General features: G+C 33.0%; 2 protein-coding genes across 5 annotated transcripts; both read right to left on the reverse strand.

Moving 5' to 3' along the window:
• Positions 1–288: 288 nt before the first annotated feature.
• BAK1 (BRI1-associated receptor kinase) lies at positions 289–8,376 on the reverse strand. The gene is made up of 11 exons (XM_088115338.1): positions 7,855–8,376; positions 7,036–7,168; positions 6,885–6,956; positions 5,795–5,938; positions 3,869–3,940; positions 3,682–3,753; positions 3,516–3,595; positions 2,670–2,798; positions 2,230–2,571; positions 1,537–1,931; positions 289–1,036 (listed from the first exon to the last, which is right to left on the reverse strand). Exons 1-11 carry the CDS (start codon positions 7,946–7,948, stop codon positions 716–718), a joined length of 1,854 nt encoding a protein of 617 aa, XP_087971464.1. The 5' UTR covers positions 7,949–8,376; the 3' UTR covers positions 289–715.
• A 2,544-nt stretch (positions 8,377–10,920) lies between these two features.
• On the reverse strand, positions 10,921–18,839 carry LOC148198858 (uncharacterized). 4 transcript variants are annotated; one of them, XM_088115340.1, is made up of 9 exons: positions 18,303–18,836; positions 17,484–17,616; positions 17,333–17,404; positions 16,234–16,377; positions 14,625–14,696; positions 14,438–14,509; positions 14,272–14,351; positions 11,254–11,294; positions 10,921–11,155 (listed from the first exon to the last, which is right to left on the reverse strand). In XM_088115340.1, the coding sequence occupies exons 1-9, from the start codon at positions 18,394–18,396 to the stop codon at positions 11,141–11,143; spliced, it is 723 nt and encodes a 240-aa protein (XP_087971466.1). In that variant the 5' UTR covers positions 18,397–18,836; the 3' UTR covers positions 10,921–11,140. The 4 variants fall into 4 exon arrangements, with proteins under 4 accessions (XP_087971466.1, XP_087971467.1, XP_087971468.1 ...); XM_088115341.1 differs by having other exon boundaries at positions 11,254–11,313; XM_088115342.1 differs by lacking the exons at positions 10,921–11,155; positions 11,254–11,294 and adding an exon at positions 12,448–12,724 and having other exon boundaries at positions 18,303–18,837.
• Between the last annotated feature and the right edge of the window lie 1,755 nt (positions 18,840–20,594).

Genomic DNA, 20,594 nt, shown 5'->3' on the forward strand with positions numbered 1-20,594 from the left:
AGAACCAGGAAAAAAAACACTCCTTCTAAAAAGTTATATGTGCATCCCACATTTGTTTAGAAGAAATAGTTTAGCTAGTTAGCACTTGCAGGGTAAATTAAGAAGATAATCTACAAAAAATGATTGGATGCCATGGTATCAAAGTGTGTTCTAGCGTTCCACTTCATGGATGGATTAATTCATCGACATATTATTTGGAGCAACATAATCATACATATTTGGCGAATAACAGATTTCAAAAGAGAAACTGAAAAATCGATTGGATAGCCATATGAACACATTTCCACAGATAATAAATGCAATGCCCTCCATTAAAAGACAATAATCAATGAGTCAAGTATTTTTTTCTTAAGCCCCTCAATAAACTACTGAAATAATATTCTTGTCTGAAATTGATAATAGAATTTCATTTATTTCCATAAAGATCTATTCTAATTTCTCATACATACAATGACAAAAGTTGCTTGTAACATACACTTCATTCTGCAACTTGATAACCCAATAGAAATTACAAACTTCTTCCTTTAATAATCACAACATGATCAATGGGCATGTAATCTGAGCACAGAAGATAATTTCAAAAGGATGAAAACAAGAGAAGAGGTAGGTAGAAGGGGTGAAAATCATATGCACAAATCAGAAGTATGTCCCTTTCCAACAGAAAGCCTAGTCAGGCAGAATTGTGTATTCACTTGTTCATAGAATGTTAAAGGGATCATCTAGGACCTGACAGTTCATCTGGTTGGATGTGGGAAGTTGAATCTACTATCCAATTTGCTGCATTAGGGTGATGAATGTTGTTGTTGAAGTCTTGCCGGAAGGTCTCGTCTTTCTGCCATTGCTCCCATTTCTCAGCCAAACCATCACCTTCTAGCATTCTGACCACTTCAGACATCTTTGGTCTTTCCATAGGAGAGCCCTGTGTGCATAGCAGTGCCACTTGGATTAATTGCTCTACCTCCTCATCAATATAATTGCCCTGTAAATCTGCATCTACCAGTGTTTCCAATTTCCTGTCTTTGAGAAGTCCTTTAACCTGGTCTCAGAACAATGTCAGTTACCATCAATGATCAGCCATTCCTTGGTGTTAATATAACATATAACATGAGCAACACTCTAAGGAACAGTCAGTAAAAAGAGATTAAAAATTTGTTAAGGAAATTGAAATACCAAATCAATTTGTTGTTACACTATAACATTGAAGGCAATGTTACAAGAACCCTCTAATGAAATGAAATGAGATTGTCAAGAAACCAAGAAACAAGAAGGTGCCGAAACAGAATTGTTCTTCTTCAACCTTGTAATACTTGCCAAAGATAAAAACAAGAAAGTTAATTGAATTCTTAAATTAGTATAAGGCAAAGTTTCCAGGGTTGAAGAAGGGCTCCAGAAAGCATGAATAAAAACAAATCAACAAGGGACATAGTAAGCTTGATAATTTAGAACATAAGGAACCATGTGAAGAGATTAATAGATAGTGCAGTTAACATAAGTTCTTCAAGTACTAATTAAATATTTAAAGTAATTAATTCCTACCCAATCAAGCAACATGACATCGTCATCATTGGCAAGTCGAGCTAGATCAAAAGCCCTTTGTCCAGTTATGAGTTCAAGAAGCATCACACCATATCCAAAAACATCAGTTTTCTCTGAAGACTTTCCAGTTGAAAGATACTCAGGCGCTATATGTCCAATTGTTCCACGTACAGCAGTAGTAACGTGAGTATCTTTATAATCCATAAGTTTTGCTAGACCAAAATCTCCAACAACTGCTTCAAATTCCTCATCCAACAAAATATTTGCTGCTTTGACATCACGATGAATAATCTTAGGGTCACAATGATCATGTAAATAAGCAAGCCCCCTCGCAGAACCCAGAGCAATACGCTTCCGTTCTGGCCAACCAAGTGGTGGTTGAGCCTCTTGACGTTCTTCAACAACAAGATCAACAAACACAAAATCAGTTTCAGTATAAAACTGCACATGCAGGAATTCAACATAAACAACATTCATCTGTATTTGAAATTTTGAGCTATTAAGAAATTTGTTTAAGTTGCTGCCTGGAAAAATCTTGGAAACACGGAATTCTTTTTCTTCTATAACAAATCAAAATACACTAGAAATTATTTTGGCATTGAATACTATAACATTGAAACGAGAAAGGACAGGAGAGAAAAGTTCTATACATAAGAAAATTATGAATGAGTGCAATTCAAATAATAGGGGTACCTCGTAAACATGATGCTACACTTCCATTAGCCATGAAAGGATACACAAGCAATCGTTCAGTAGGTGTCATACAGAAACCACGAAGCCGAAGCAAATTACGATGCACAGCCATGCTGATCATTTCCACTTCAGTTTGAAATTGGAGCTCCCCACCCTGCGTACGTTCCTCTTTAAGCCTTTTCACTGCCACAAGAGATCCATCAGCTAAGCGTCCTTTATAAACCTTTCCAAATCCACCTCTACCCAGAATGTGTTTGTTACTAAAGTTATCAGTGGCAACTTGCAGCTCACGTAGCGAAAACCTTTTAAGTTGACCAAGGTGAACTTCAGGATCCTCCTCAGCTGCCAGTAAAGAACAGATAAAATATCAGCAAATAAGTTATGGCCATCATATCCAGCATTTATCGGTGTATATGTCATCTTTCTGTCATTCAACTAACCAGGAACATCAAAGAAATGATCCTGAGGTTTCCTTCTTCGCCAATAAGCAAGTGCAATTGCAGGGGCTGCAAACAACAGAGCAGCACCAGCAGCAACTCCTCCAGCAATAGCTCCAGTGTTACTATTTCCTGAAGAAAAGGATTGACGGATTAAATAAGAAATTATAACTCCATTCAAGAATTGTTTGTGATTGAATGGAATAAGAAACCCAAGATTTAATATAATTATACCCCCACTGTTAAATTCAACCACGAGACACCAACCCCAAGTAGTGACATTTCTAAGTGTGAGGCATAATGCAACTGAGTTAGAGAAGCTGACATTAAGTTATGTTTGTCTTCAGGATACTGCTGTTGAAAAATATTCACCCTTTTCCATACAACTACAGAATAAATATCTAGAAAAAAGCTACATAGACTGTGCCTATCAATTATCAACGCTTACCTTTCTCCTCGTCCTTTAGGGGGAAAGGGTATCAGTGGGTAAGAGAAAAGTTTGAGACAGCATATAAAAGAAGCAAAGGTAAGACAAGAAAATCCCCATAGCATTAATATTAATAGACTTGTTTAAGAAACCAATATTGGTGTTTGCTTAGCAGCATAAACTTTTAGGTCTAGCCGTCATTGTTATTTGACATTGTTTCAAGTCTAGTAGACCTAATAGAGTGGAGTTCAGTGTCATCAGAGCCGGGTTTTATAATCAAAATTTCAGAACAAAGTTTGAGTTCAGCTTTAATTCAAGATGGCTGTGAACATGCTATAGTTATATTTTAAACTGAAGTTGTAACCTCAAGTTATTATTGATCAGTTTAAATCATTGCGAATGATAAACAAGCCTCGACAAACCTGAAGAAGCTGGTGGTGGAGTTGGAGAAGCTGGAGATGGAGCGTTTTTTGGCTGTATCAAGCCAGGATTATTTTGATAACTGTGAAATGGAACATAGGATTAGAAAAATTTTCAGGTTGTCCCTCAACAATAACCATAGAAAATAACTTAATTATTTGTACCAACCTGATGGGGGTAAACAATGAAAATGAACCATTCACTGGGATATTCCCTGTTAGATGGTTGTTCGAGAGATCACTGTATTCCAAAATTACAGTTCATTCAGGTTACACATAATATATGAAACTAGTATAAATGGGAATGTACTTTGGCAGTAACTCAAGGAAAATGTAAATATAGGAGTGACACTCACAGAACTTGCAGAGAAGAAACATTTGTCAAAGTCATGGGTATGCCTCCTGTCAAGGTATTATTGTTGAGACGCCTATTTCAGATAGAAAAATGAAAAAAATAAGCTACTGATAGTGTAGTGTAATAAGACATAACAGGAAACAATTTTCAAATATTTAAATAGAATAAATATTTAAAACCATCATAAGTTTATTACGCAGTAATGAAAAGAAAAATCATGAAGAATAGAAAAAGAGAAGGGAGAGAAGGATGTATTATTTCATTGTGTACAAAATGATACAAGAGGATATATACATATATATATATATATATATATATATATATACATATATATATATATATATATATATATATATATATATATATATAAATGAAACTGTAACAGAAAAAAAGAAAGAGGAGGACAGAAGAAAGCATGAGCCGAACGGTAAACACAGTAAAGGCAAACGGTGTAGCAGTAAGGGACCAAACGGTATTACTGTTATCATATTTATTGGCGCAAAGAGAGAAGAATATTTCTAGTTTGTAAAGTGAGTTGGTAAAAAATGAGAAGTATCTCTAACTCCGGGAATAGATGGCACTGATACATCATAACTCCTATACAAGTACATGAATGACTTAAATGATAAGGATTGGAAATTTTACAGGTAAGGTATCTCTAAATTTCTTCAACCCACCACCAACAGACACGCATAGCAAAATCCCTTTCGCATAAATAAATTTGCACGGAAAGAATCATGTGAATAATTGGGGTTCAATCCTTCAAAATACTGTCATGCTCATAGACTTGATTATTTAAAATATGGGATGAGAAAATATGCATGATAAAAAGTAATTTCAGCTGTCGCTATAATAAATAAAACTACACAACGGATCAGTCACAGCAGCCACCTGAAAAAATTTCAAACAGCCATGTTGATAATGGTCCATTTCTTGAACATCACCGTCCAACAACCCCTCCCATCAATGTGGAAGTAAATGAACAATTATTGCATTAAACTTGTTGCATCTTTGAAACAGAATTATGATCAGTGTAAACATGTGAAAAACACTTTATACTGCTTTCACCAGATTAAAATGGAAAAGTTGGATTAGCAAACCCCAAAAAAGAAATTGTCACTAAAACTCATGGTTGAACTCTGATAAGCTGGTCAAATTGCATTTGTCCCCTCTTGTTTGGAAGATGAAAGACTTTGGTCCCCAAGAGTTTTTTAGTTAATTAAATTCCTTTATTTTTTTTTATAATCAAATGAACTTGATCCCCATCAAATTTCTTCCACCTAAAACCCTTTTATTCACAAATATTAATTCAAAATATTTATAAATTAAATATCTCTTGCTCAAAATTCACCAACCAAAACATCAAATGTCATTAAAAACTCTCAAATTTTTCCTTCTTCAAACCTTAATCTAAAATAATATAATATCCTTCAACTTTTATCAAGTATCCTCAAAGTTTCTTACTTCTAAACTTAAAAATTTATTTCCCATCCCAATTTCATCAAAAACCCCATCAGATATTTGGATAACAAAGTAACTTAACTGGCTAAACCAGACTTCAGAGTTCAAAATCACACACAATCAAAGATAGAGGGGCCAAAGGTGCAATTAAGACTACTTTTAACAGCATTGACCTCATGCATCTCACTAGATTGTGTTTGCTCACCTGGTCACACTAATGCATCAAGTAATAATAACAATAGCAATAGCGGCAATAGTAAAAATAGGAATGATACTTGTCCCATCTCCGCATGTATATCAAAGGCATTATTAAAACCTAAATGGGTATGTCGTAGGCTGCGAAATTTATCACTTTTGCATGAAAAAGTGAAAAAGAAGAATGAAGTGCTAAAGGGAGAAACAAAACGGAACTTAATTAAATAATTTTGCACTGCAAAGACATGAGAATAAGGATAGTATGCCATACAGGAAACGTAGTTTTGCAAGGTTGCCCAGCGTAGTTGGTATAGAACCAGTTAAATTGTTCAAGTACAGATCCAAGCTCACCAAGTTTGTCAAGTTCCCAAGCTCCTCTGGAATTTTTCCAGATATATTATTACTATAAAGTTCCCTGTCATTGAAAAACAACACTCAGATTTGTGTGGGTAAAATCATCCAACAAATATTTAAAGGGTGACAGAAAATATTCACAATTGAGAGTGGAAACAGACAAACAGATATTGATGGTTATGTACAATACAACTTTTCTTTGGCTTTAGCAACTCATACAACTATCTGTAAAACCCAACTGATATTAAGTAAGTCATTGGAAAATGCCAGAAGTTTCTGTTTCAACAGTAGAAAACAGGTGGTTAAGGCCTTTACAATTTTTATACAGAATATGAGAAGGCAAACAAAAGCACACTTCATTGTGATTGTGAGTAGTTGTCGCTAAACCATACGAGTGCTTCCCTGATTTATCAGTTTCTTTCTCTTATAACTTGATTTACAGATTAAGCACATTTCCCTCTGATTCAAATTATTTTCTGTCATGTCCATCTGGTCTTCCACATGAGGGGTTAATTACCACAATTTTAAGAAGGTATACAGTGGCTATATTTTATGGTTGAGAAATAAAACAAACAAAAGATTATCTAATTACCTTTCTCAGATCCTTTAACCCTTTTCCTATTCAATGGTCATTGAAGAACAGCTCAAATCTTTTGCATGAATGAACAAGAGCTCAGTCTAAAATTAAAATAACTACCAACTGCCTTAAGGGGTATAGGGAATGCGGAAAGTGTGCAGTGAGCATGGTCTAAAAGAGATGCAACTTATATACTATATATTTTGAGGGTTAGGGGAAAGAGGATGGGTGTGCATGCACATGTAGGGGTGCGAAAGAGAATAAAAAAATAGTGAGATGCCATGCACCCAATGTAGAGCTGCATATGAGATCCTTCAAAGAAAGCAAAAAGAAAGGAAATACAAGAGAATCAATCAAGAAATAAATCTAAGCATGAGCTGCAGGAAAGAATCAAGTTGCTCAACAATATCATATCAGATTCATAACTTACAAGTACTGTAAATTTGTGAGCTGACCAAGTTGTGAAACCAGTTGACCAGAAAGGTCTGCATTTCCAAGATCACTGACCAAACACAAATAAATAATTCACCATGTAGTCAAACAGTGGTAAAACAACAGGGAAAACTCAAATATTAACTTACACACGGGTCACACTGTTATCACTATTGCACGTAACATGAAACCAAGTGCAGGGATTGACAAGAGTAGCATCCCAGCTTTGAAGAACATTGTTAGGATCAAGCAAGCTGCTCTTCAATGCATTCAGGGCATCGCCTGTGATGGGAAGAAAGAAGCAATATTCAGGTACAATCGTTCCCAAGATTAAATTGAATGGAGTAAGAGATCAAATGTGTTGCTATATCAACGGTGCAATGTGAAATTGTAAGATTCAAGAATCACAAACATGAAGCCCAACTTCGATTAGTAAGCCTTAGAATACTCCCCCTAACCACTTGCCAACAACTGAAAATGGAAAGCAAATGGAAAGAAACATCTTTTTGCAAGAATAAAACCACTTTGACAAGCCACTCTGAGATAATGAAGTCAATAAACTGTCTCACCCGGGCCTTTCATCACAAACTATTCCAATACGAATTATGGTTAATTCCCTGAGCTTAACAATTCCCACTGCCTAACTAAAACGACGCTATGGACATCTTCCAAACCTTTCAACTGTATGTTATATTCTGCTTACTAAGATTACATCTAGAGAAGCACTGAAACTGAAATATACTCCAAGTCTAACATTAACCTCTCTAGTTCAATTTGTCAAGTAAATAACACATGCAGCAGTAATAATCAAGTTGAAGGACAACATATACCAGATCAAAAGGGGGCAAAAATAATAATAACACAATAGAGTGAATTTTCCTAATCCTAGTCCTTTATAAAGCAGCTGTTTAATGAGAAGAGACATTTATGAAACAATTAAAACCTCAAAGAGTTAGGTAAGCACCCACCTTCCTGATTGCCAGAAGCCTTAAGTACCAAATCAAGCACCAAAATTGCCCAAACAAAAAAGGAAGTCATAAAAGATGAATTCACTCTCTCCATGCCTCTTCAACTTCATAAACAATTGACCTTTGTGATAACAACCAAGTCTTCATAAACAATTGCTTCCCTAACCCGCACGCCCCTCTTGATCTACATGACACCCATCAAGCTCAGAAACATCTTAACCTTGCTGGCCAACCCAAAATCGTACTGTGGGCAGCTTCAAGTCCTCTTCTTTCTCCACTTTCTGCTCTTGCCTTGGAATCTGGAGCCAAAAACCCAATTGGGTGTGCGCAGGTTTAGCAGAAAATGCACAGAACGGCTTTGAGAGAGAAGGGACGAGGAAAAGAGAAAGCTCAAGTCAACGAATGTTGCATCCTTTGTTGAGAAATTGCTGCTTCTATTCTAATTATTCTTTTCTTCTTTTTTAATTTTAAAAATTATACTATTACGGTTTTTCTTTGTTTTATTTACATGAATATGAATTATGAAGTATGAACTGTGATTAGAAAGTAAAATTCAGCTGAAAAATGCTAAGAAGAGAGAGAGAGAGAGAGTTTGGTATTTGGAACGGTAATAAATAAGAAAGTTGGGTCAAACACGCACGCTTGCACGCCTGTGACTGTCCCCACACAGTGCCCCAAGAAGCTTTCAATGTTCAAACTTCAATTCAAACATAGAACACACAAAAACACGTTTTTGTCAAAAATTATTAATTATTTTACTATAATTACTACAGTTTACAAAAGTTACTGAATAAATAATAAACACAATTATTAGACAACAATTTATCTCGTAAAAAATTTACATGGAAGTCCTAAAATCGTGGTTAATCACTTTTTAGCCAAATAATTGTTGCTATTTTTCCTTGTTCTGTTTTCTTTTTTTTTTTACTTGTTTCACGTTCTGCGTGTTAGATTACATACATAGCTTAGCTGTTTCAACTTTTGAAAAATATTCATCACCATGCTACAAGCACGTTGTTGTTCACTTTTTCTTTTTATCTTTTTCTCTCCTCGTATTTCTTTTCTGTCTATTTCTTTTATTAGTAACTCTCTTGTACGTTTCCATTTTCTTGTATATTTTGATACTCATATCTTACATCTTTTGATTGTATAAATCTATGAAATAGCATAGGATACCAACATTATTCCTCTTAGCATAATAATGTTATGCATTTGCGGATTTTAGTGTCAATACCCTTCTACTATTAATCAGTATGGAACCGTATAGTTTAGGAGAAAATCATATTAAGTGCATAATCATTCTAATATAGTTGTTACAGTGTATATGTTATTTTAAGTAGAGCTGTCAAAACGAGTCAATCTAACCCTGCTCATTTATTAACGAGCTAGAAAATTTTAAACTTGGCTTGATCCACCGCGGGTTGGTGGGTAAATTGGATTGGCTCATTGGTTCACTTAATTACAATTGGTGTTTAATTAATTTTAAAAATAAAGAATTTAAATAATTTTTTCAAGCAAAAAAAATATAATAATTATTTTTTTATAAAATTAAAATAAAAATATAATTAGGTAAGTGGGTTGGTGGACTAACCCGGCCCACCACGGATTTAACTCGTATGAACCGAGCCACGGATTTAACCCGCATGAACCGAGTTGAAATCTAACCCGCATAAAAAAATACAATTTTTTTAAACTCAACTCGACTTGAACCCGTGGTGGGCCTGGTTGACCCGCGGGTTGTGACCCGTAAGCTCTAATTTTAAGCATGAGAATTTTTCCCATTTTTTCCTTTTTTTTTAACACTTACCATGTTTACCTTTATTTGATGATACTTACTCGTAATAAAAGTTATTATATTATTCAGTATATTTGTTTCATATTACAAATTTATTTTGTGACAAAAATATTTTTGTATTTATACAGCACATTTATATTCCCATTTATTATCTTAATGTTCCAAATTAATTTTGATTGATAGGGCTTTGATTAAGGTCGGTTAAAATCTTATCTATCAATACACATTAAAACTTTCATTAAAGTAGATAGAAATTTTATTTATCATTAAAGCAATAAAACTTAATTCACTATACTTTCATTAAGATAAACAGAATCACTACAATATCTAAAGGAGTAAAATAAAGCAAAGGGTCATAGCACACAATAACAAAGGAAGATTAAAGTTATTTTGAATGGTTTGTTAGACTGACCAAGTCGTTTTGTTGACCGACAGGAACAACTACTCCATCCATTTATGTCATGCAGTGTTTTATAATCCATTCTTCTTTTTTTTGTTAGACTTTCATGCCCAAAATCATCTCATTGAAATTAACAGGTTAATAGCTTCGTATACGTACGATAATTACTCAGCATCAGCTTATATTTGTACGAGGTAGATATAAAAAAAAAACTAATTTTAATCTTAAATTCATTTTAGTTTTTAAAATTATGTGAATAATTTATTAATTATAACTTGAATAAAAATTTGATTATGTTCCACAAAAATTAATCGGAGACCTCCAGTTTTTCCCACATCTCAAACAGAGTGGTTAGCACAATAAACTATCTAAAATAGGGAATATGGGCTTCAGATGATTTTTTTCTTTTTTGTCGAAAAGTTAGATTATGGGCAGTTTATTCTTTGATGGATTGTTCAATTCGAAAAATAAAAAATTGACTTTCAGATTACATAAAGTAAAAAATATTTCTCAAATTGTACAATTGAAAATATTTTCGAATTACATAATTGGAAAATCGTCTGATTTTTTAAGTATACAATGAAGAGGGCCTTTTTGGCTCTCAAATTTGTGCAATCTAAAAATTATTTTTTGGAGGTGCAAGAAGAAGTTGCGTGGTTTGTGTACCTTGACCCTTTCATAAAATTCAGGTTTGCTCTTTTGCATTGGGTTTTTACTTCTTCCACCCCCAAATATTTTTCACACACCCTTAGAAGTTTTGAAGTGACAATTTTACCCTCTGTACAAGTGACTTTGGATTGCATGTTAGAATTTTTAAAAAAAGATTTCCATAACAAAATTTCAAGAATAATTTTTTAAAAAACACATCAAATGTATTTTGGAATAAACTTTCTAGAATAAGATTTCTAGAATAAACTTTGCAAAATGTATATAATGTCTTCATCACACACAATCATAGAATTAACAAGAACTTGAATCTTGTTAAAATATTCTGCAATTGTTTCCTGGTCGGTCATGAACAGAAGCTTAAATTGTCTCTGCAGAGATTGTAGACACCTTTTTTGTCTTTCCTGCATTCCCGTATGTCTGTTTCAACGTGTCCCAAACTAGAAAAACAGAGCCCTAAGTTAGTTGGATCACAAATTACAACAAGTATGGGGTGCCGTTAGTAATTTTGGAATTGCAGGGTGTTTGTCTATCTTACCATGTCCATGGGCCTCGAATCATGAGAGAGAGGCCTCTGTTCTGTTAGACAAAAAGGCTTCTGCTTAAAACCCATAATAAACCATCAATTTCATTTTGAACAGTCAACATCTTCTATAAATTTTAAAGCCAGGAAATTTTAGTTCTAATTATTAACTTATTCCATTAAAAATCTTCCGGTCATGAATATCTATATCAATATTATTACACAAATTACTCCATAAATATTTATACAAGAAAATACAAAGATAAAACGAACTACGATCTTGCATAATATGAAATTAACTTATCATTAAATTTATAGATTTTTTTCTTCATTTAATCACCCTTGTTCCTTATTTCTTTCCAATTTTCCTTAAATTAAAAATAATTTTATTTTTGCTAATATGGTCAAAATTGTTGAAACTCGTGAGTCAACCCGATCCACCACATATTTGAACTAGGTTGTATTGAAAAAAAAAATTAAAATTTTGATACAGATCAATTATGAATTTGATCCAATAAAAATCTTATTAACTTGAGTTGAATATGTGGTGGACCAGATTGGCTCACCAACACAATTAATATTGTTTTCTTGTGCTTGTTTTTTATTATATTTAAAGTTTAAGATGATTTTATATTATATTAAAATTATATTATTTTTTATTTTGAATCGTCTTTAAAATTTAACATCATTTTAGATTGACGTTTATTTTAATTTAAATTAGATTTTCTTTTTAAATTAAAAAAAGTGTAAAATGAGTTAGTAAGTCAATCCATTTAATTCATCAACCTATGGAAAGACAACTTAGGTTTAAGTTTTTTCAACTCTCTAAATGAGCCGGATTAAGTTGACTTAAGTATCTCAAATGATCTGTTTTAACCGCTTTAATTTTCATTTATTTTATTAGCCTACTCTTGGGCTGTTTTTCTTACTATATTTATGTATTATAATTTTTTTTCTAGAAAAAAAGGTTGAATACTGGATCGCAAACAAGATAAGCATAGAGTCTCATCTTATCTTCCAACCCAAAAGTGACAAATTCTTAGTAACTTTTACTCTCTCTTTTCATCGTCGAATGTTATGTTGTCTTCTTCAGTTAGCATACCAAGGTTTCTCTGTCTGAGTCTTCTGCATTAGAAACTTATCAAACTAATTATTGCTCGTTGTCGTTTCAGAATTTTAGCGTTATTTGAATATCGTGGAAATAAAAGATAAAAATGGTAGTAAGTGGCACTTTCCTTTTTTTCTTTTTCACATTTGTACACGAAATTAGAGGAATACGTACAACATGCTTCGTTTGGAATAAGAAAAAATAAAAATAGCCCATTTTAGCTCACTGCAGTATTATTCTCTGTGGTCCAGTCCATTATGTTTTCATACATGTCTTTCAACTTTCAATGCTCGATACTGTCTTATCCAGCGCTTTTGCTTTTTTAATCTTTTTACTTTTTATTTTCCATTTTTTAACTTATTCTCTCTTTATTTTACCCTGAAAAATTAAAAGAGATTTTGTTAATTAGTGTCCCTAAAATACCGATGCAGGAATTAAGAGATTTTTTAATTGGAGTTTATAACATTTTAAAGATGCCTTTAATTTTTTTCCAAAGCATCTGATATTGTATGAATATTATTTTGAAATACGACAAAGACTAGAAGACATAAAGAGACTAAATCCTAAGAGTGGATGACCTGAAGCACCGACACTATAACTTAACTGAGAAGGGCGAATCCTCCACAAATTAAAAAGATTATACCTTTTTCGATATTGTGTGAATATCGATTTATTTTAAAATATTTTTTATTTTTAAAATAATAAAATGTACATAAATCATAATTTCAGCTACATTTTTTTTTTCAAATCACGTATATTTCTTTTTACGATAAGTAATAATTTTCAGCCCATCAACAATATTTTTCAATAATTAATAGAACCACATACATGATATTTAAATTCAATACAAGCATTTTTATTTTGTCATCTTGTAATGTTTTATTTTTTTTTTTTAATTTTATTGTGTCACGTTATTTTTAAGATTGTTTTATAACTTTTATTCTAACAAAAAGAGGTTTTAACCATTCACCTTCTTTTTAAATATTTTATTTGAATGTTAGATGAAAATATGTATTTTTAATAAAAAATAATAATTTCATATAATCATAAACCCAAGTCTTATTTTATGTATTTAGTTGACATGCAACTGAGTTAGAGAAGCTGACATTAAGTTATGTTTGTCTTCAGAATATTGCCGTTGAAAAATATTCACCCTTTTCCATATAACTACAGAATAAATATCTAGAAAAAAGCTACATAGACTGTGCCTATCAATTATCAACTCTTACCTTTCTCCTCGTCCTCGACTTTTAGGCTTTGTTCACTTGAATAGATTTAGGAGAGAGTGATTGAATGGATTTGAGAAGATTTGAAGGTAAATTTTTTGTTGTTTATTTGAGTGGATTTGAAGGTACGTGAGAGTGGATTTGGAACTAAAGTTTGTAAGAATGAGTGTAGGATTTGATTGATGTGACAAATTAAAAAAATTTACTTCCAAATCCACTTTCAAATACCTCCAAATCCACTCAAATAATTAACAAAAAATTTACCTTCAAATCCTCTCAAATTCATTCGATCATTCTCTCCCAAATTCAATCAAGTGAACAAAGTCTTAGGGGAAAAGGGTACCAAGAGAAAAGTTTGAGACAACATATAAAATAAGCAAAGGTAAGACAAGAAAATTCCCATAGCATTAATAGACTTGTTTAAAAAACCACCATTGGTGTTTGCTTAGCAGCTTAAACTTTTAGGTCTAGTCGTCATTGTTATTTGACATTGTTTCAAGTCTAGTAGACCTAATAGAGTGGAATTCAGTGTCATCAGAGCCAGGTTTTATAATCAAAATTTCAGAACAAAGATTGAGTTCAGTTTTAATTCAAGATGGCTGTGAACATGCTATAGTTATATTTTAAATTGAAGTTGCAACCTCAAGTTATTATTGATCAGTTTAAATCATTGGGAATGATAAACAAGCCTCAACAAACCTGAAGAAGCTGGTGGTGGAGTTGGAGAAACTGGAGATGGAGCGTTTTTTGGCTGTATCAAGCCAGGATTATTTTTATAACTGTGAAATGGAACATGGGATTAGAAAAATTATCAGGTTGTCCCCCAACAATAACCATAGAAAATAACTTAAATATTTGTACCAACCTGATGGGGGTAAAGAATGAAAATGAACCATTCACTGGGATATTCCCTGTTAGATGGTTGTTCGAGAGATCACTGTATTCCAAAATTACAGTTCATTCAGGTTATATATAATATATGAAACTAGTATAAATGGGAATGTACTTTAGCAGTAACTCAAGGAAAATGTAAATATAGGAGTGACACTCACAGAACTTGCAGAGAATAAAGTTTTGTCAAAGACATGGGTATGCTTCCCGTCAAGGTATTATTGTTGAGACGCCTATTTCAGATAGAAAAATGAGAAAAATAAGATACTGATAGAGTAGTGTAATAAGACATAACAGGAAACAATTTTCAAATATTTGAATAGAATAAATATTTATTGGCGCAAAGAGAGAAGAATATTTCTAGTTTGTAAAGTGATTTGGTAAAAAATGAGAAGTATCTCTAACTCCGGAAACAGACGGCACTGATACATCATAATTTAACTCCTATACAAGTACATGAATGACTTAAATGATAAGGATTGGAAATTTTACAGGTGAGGTATCTCTAAATTTCTTCAACCCACCACCAACAGACACGCATAGTAAAATCCCTTTCCCATAAATAAATTTGCAAGGAAAGAATCATGTGAATAATTGGGGTTCAATCCTTCAAAATACTGTCATGCTCATAGACTTAATTATTTAAAATATGGGATGAGAAAATATGCATGATAAAAAGTAATTTCAGCTGTGGCTGTAATAAATAAAACTACACAACGGATCAGTCACACCAGCCACTTGAAAAAATTTCATACAGCCAGGTTGATAATGGTCCATTTCTTGAACATCACCATCCAACAACCCCTCCGTCAATGTGGAAGTAAATGAACAATTATTGCATTAAATTTGTTGCATCTTTGACACAGAATGAATTGATCAGTGTAAACATGTGAAAAACACTTTATACTGCTTTCACCAGATTAAAATGGAAAAGTTGGATTAGCAAACCCCAAAAAAGAAATTGTCACTAAAACTCATGGTTGAACTCTGATAAGCAGGTCAAATTGCATTTGTCCCCTCTTGTTTGGAAGATGAAAGACTTTGGTCCCCAAGAGTTTTTTAGTTAATTAAATTCCTTTATTTTTATAATCAAATAAACTTGATCCCCATCAAATTTATTCCACCTAAAACCCTTTTATTCACAAATTTTAATTCAAAATATTTATAAATTGAATTATCTCTTGCTCAAAATTCACCAACCAAAACATCAAATGTCATTAAAAACTCTCAAATTTTCCCTTCTTCAAACCTTAATTTAAAATAATATAATATCCTTAAACTTTTATCAAGTTTCCTCAGTTTCTTACTGCTAAACTTAAAAATTTATTTCCCATCCCAAATTGATCAGAAACCCCACCAGATATTTGGATAACAAAGTAACTTAACTGGCTAAAACAGACTTCAGAGACCAAAATCACACACAATCAAAGATAGAGGGGCCAAAGGTGCAATTAAGACTACTTTTAACAGGTGTGACCTCATGTATCTCACTATATTGTGGTTACTCACCTGGTCACACTATTGCATCAAGTAATAATAACAATAGCAATAGCAGCAATAGTAAAAATAGGAATGATACTTGTCTCATCTGCGCATGTATATCAAAGGTATTATTAAAACCTAAATGGGTATGTCGTAGGCTGCGAAAATTATCACTTTTGCATGCGAAAGTGAAAACGAAGAATGAAGTGCTAAAGGGAGAAACAAAACGGAACTTGATTAAATAATTTTGCACTGCAAAGACATGAGAATAAGGATAGTATGTCGTACAAGAAACGTAGTTTTGCAAGGTTGCCCAGCGTAGTTGGTATAGAACCAGTTAAATTGTTCAAGTACAGATCTAAGCTCACCAAGTTTGTCAAGTTCCCAAGCTCCTCTGGAATTTTTCCAGTTATATTATTACTATAAAGTTCCCTGTCATTGAAAAACAACATTCAGATTTGTGTGGGTAAAATCATCCAGCAAATATTTAAAAGGTGACAGAAAATATTCACAATTGAGAGTGGAAACAGACAAACAGATATTGATGGTTATGTACAATACAACTTTTCTTTGGCTTTAGCAACTCATACAACTATCTGTAAAACTCAACTGATATTAAGTTAGCCATTGGAAAATGCCAGAAGTTTCTGTCTTCAACAGTAGAAAACAGGTGGTTAACGCCTTTCGAATTTTTATACAGAATATGAGAAGGCAAACAAAAGCACACTTCATTGTGATTGTGAGTAGTTGTCGCTAAACCATATGAGTGCTTCCCTGATTTATCAGTTTCTTTCTCTTATTAACTTGATTTACAGATTAAGCACATGTCCCTCTGATTCAAATTATTTTCTGTCATGTCCAGCTGGTTTTCCAAATGAGGAGTTAATTCCCACAATTTTAAGAAGCAGGTATACAGTAGCTATATTTTATGGTTGAGAAATAAAACAAACACAAGATTATCTAATTACCTTTATCAGATCCTTTAACCCTTTTCCTATTTAATGGTCATTGAAGAACAGCTCAAATCTTTTGCATGAATAAACAAGAGCTCAGTCTAAAATTAAAATAACTACCTACTGCCTCATGGGGTATAGGGAATGCGGAAAGTGTGCAGTGAGCATAGTCTAAAAGAGATGCAACTTATAAACTATATATTTTGAGGGTTAGGAGAAAGAGGATGGGTGTGCATGCACATGTAGGGGTGCGAAAGAGAATAAAAAGTTAGTGAGATGCCATGCCACCCAATGTAGAGCTACTGCATATGAGATCCTTCAAATAAATCAAGCAGAAAGGAAATACAAGAGAATCAATCAAGAAATAAGTCTAAGCATGAGCTGCAGGAAAGAATCAAGTTGCTTAACAATATCATATCTGATTCATAACTTACAAGTACTGTAAATTTGTGAGCTGACCAAGTTGTGAAACTAGTTGACCAGAAAGGTCTGCATTTCCAAGATCACTGACCAAACACAAATAAATAATTCACCATGTAGTCAAACAGTTGTAAAACAACAGGGAAAAATCAAATATTAACTTACACACGGGTCACACTGTTATCACCATTGCACGTAACATGAAACCAAGTGCAGGGATTGACAAGAGTAGCATTCCAGCTTTGAAGAACATTATTAGGATCAAGCAAGCTGCTCTTCAATGCATTCAGGGCATCGCCTGTGATGGGAAGAAAGAAGCAATATTCAGGTACAATCGTTCCCAAGATTAAATTGAATGGAGTAGGAGATCAAATGTGTTGCTATATCAACGGTGCAATGTGAAATTGTAAGATTCAAGAATCACAAACATGAAGACCAACTTCGATTAGTAAGCCTTGGAATACTCCACCTAACTACTTGCCAACAACTGAAAATGGAAAGCAAATGGAAAGAAACCTCTTTTTGCAAGAATAAAACCACGTTGACAAGCCACTCTGAGATAATGAAATCAATAAACTGCTCACCCAGGCCATTCATCACAAACTATTCCAATAAGAATTATGGTTAATTCCCTGAGCTTAACAATTCCCACTTCCCAACTAAGAAACGACGCTATGGACATCATCCAAACCTTTCAACTATATGATTATATTCTGCTTACTAAGATTACATCTAGAGAAGCACTGGAACTGAAATATACTCTAAGTCTAACATTAACCTCTCTTGTTCAATTTGTCAAGTAAATAACACATGCAGCAGTAATAATCAAATTGAAGGGCAACATATACCAGATCAAACGGGGGCAAAAATAATAATAACACAATAGAGTGAATTTTCCTAATCCTAGTCATTTATAAAGCAGCTGTTTAATGAGAAGAGACATTTATGAAACAATTAACCTCAAAGAGTTAGGTAAGCACCCACCTTCCTGATTGCCAGAAGCCTTAAGTACCAAATCAAGCACCAAAATTGCCCAAACAAAAAAGGAAGTCATAAAAGATGAATTCACTCTCTCCATGCCTCTTCAACTTCATAAACAATTGACCTTTGTGATAATAACCAAGCCTTCATAAACAATTGCTTCCCTAACCCGCACGCCCCTCTTGATCTACATGACACCCATCAAGCTCAGAAACATCTTAACCTTGCTGGCCAACCCAAAATCGTACTGTGGGCAGCTTCAAGTCCTCTTCTTTCTCCACTTTCTGCTCTTGCCTTGGAATCTGGAGCTAAAATCCCAATTGGGTGTGCGCAGGTTTAGCAGAAAATGCACAGAACGGCTTTGAGAGAGAAGGGACGAGGAAAAAAGAAAGCTCAAGTCAACGAATATTGCATCCTTTGTTGAGAAATTGCTGACCAAGTCGTTATTTTGAATGGTTTGTTAGACTGACCAAGTCGTTTTGTTGACCGACTTTGAAAGAAATACTCCATCCATTTATGTCATGCAATCATTCTTCTTTTTTTGTTTAGACTTCCATGCCCAAAACCATCTCATTGAAATTAACAGGTTAATAGCTTCGTATACGTACGATAATTACTCAGCATCAGCTTACATCTGTACAAGGTAGATATAAAAAAAAAAACTAATTTTAATCTTAATTTCATTTTAGTCTTTAAAATTATGTGCATAATTTATTAATTACATAACTTGAATAAAAATTTGATTATGTTCCACAAAAATTAATCAGAAACCTCTAGTTTTTCCCACATCTCAAACAGAGTGGTTAGCACAATAAACTATCTAAAATAGGGAATATGGGCTTCAGATGTTCTTTTATTTTTTGTCGAAAAGTTAGATTGTGGGCAGTTTATTCTTGATGGATTGTTCAATTCGAAAAAAAAATGACTTTCATTCTCAAATTGTACAATTGAAAACAAAAATCTAAATAGTTTTTTTTTTTGAATTACATAATTGGAAAATCATTTGATTTTTTAATTATACAATGAAGAGGGCATTTTTGGCTCTCAAATTTGTGCAATCTGAAAATTATTTTCTGGAGGTCCAAGAAGAAGTTGCGTGGTTTGTGTGTACCTTGACCCTTTCGTAATATTCAGATTTGTTGTTTTTGGATTGGGCTTTTCGTTCTTCCACCCCCAAATATTTTTCACACACCCTTAGACGTTTTGAAGTGACAATTTTACCCTCTGTACAAGTGACTTTGGATTGCATGTTAGAATTTTTAAAAAAAGATTTCCATAACAAAATTTCTAGAATAAATTTTTAAAAAACACATCGAATGTATTTTGGAATAAGATTTCTAGAATAAACTTTGCAAAATGTACATAATGTCTTCATCACACACACGCGTAGAATTAACAGAAACTTAAATTGTCTCTGCAGAGATTGTAGACGCGCCTTTTTTTTCTTTCCTGCATTCCGGTATGTCTGCTTCAACGTGTCCCAAACTAGAAAAACAGAACCCTAAGTTAGTTGGATCAGAAATTACAACAAGTATGGGGTGCTGTTAGTAATTTTGGAATTCCAGGGTGCATTGTCTATCTTGTCATGTCCATGGGCCTCGAATCATGAGAGAGAGGCCTCTGTTCTGTTAGACAAAACGGCTTCTTTTTGAACCCATAATAAACCATCATTTTCATTTTGAACAGTCAACATCTTCTATAAATTTTAAAGCCAGGAAATGTTAATTCTAATTATTAACTTGTTTCATTCAAAGTCTTCCCGTCATGAATACCTATATCAATATTATTTACACAAATTACTCCATAAATATTTATATAAGAAAATACAAAGATAAAACGAACGAAAATCTTGCATAATATTAAATTAACTTATGCATTGAATTTATAGATTTTTCTTCATTTATTTACCTTTGTTCCTTATTTCTTTCCAAAATTCCTTAAATTAAAAATAATTTTATTTTTACTAGTGCTATCAAAAAGGGTTGAAACTCATGAATCAACTCGGTTCATCACGGATTCGAACTAAATTAGATTGAAAAAAGGAATTTAAATTTTGATACGGGTCAATTTTAAATCTGGTCCAATAAGAATTTGGCTCACTCAGGTTGAATCCATGATAGGCTGGGTTGGTTCATCAACCCACTCAATGTTGTTTTTTGATTATATTTTGAATTTAAGATGATTTTGGATTAAATTAGAATTATATTATATTTTTTATTTTAAACTGTTTTTAAAATTTAACATTATTTTTATTGAAATTTATCTAAATTTCAATTAATTTTTTTAAAATTAAAA

This window comes from Vigna umbellata, chromosome 5, assembly GCF_029865625.1.
Source record: "Vigna umbellata cultivar VRB3 chromosome 5, Vumbellata_1.0, whole genome shotgun sequence".
In the NCBI taxonomy this organism is placed as follows: domain Eukaryota; kingdom Viridiplantae; phylum Streptophyta; class Magnoliopsida; order Fabales; family Fabaceae; genus Vigna; species Vigna umbellata.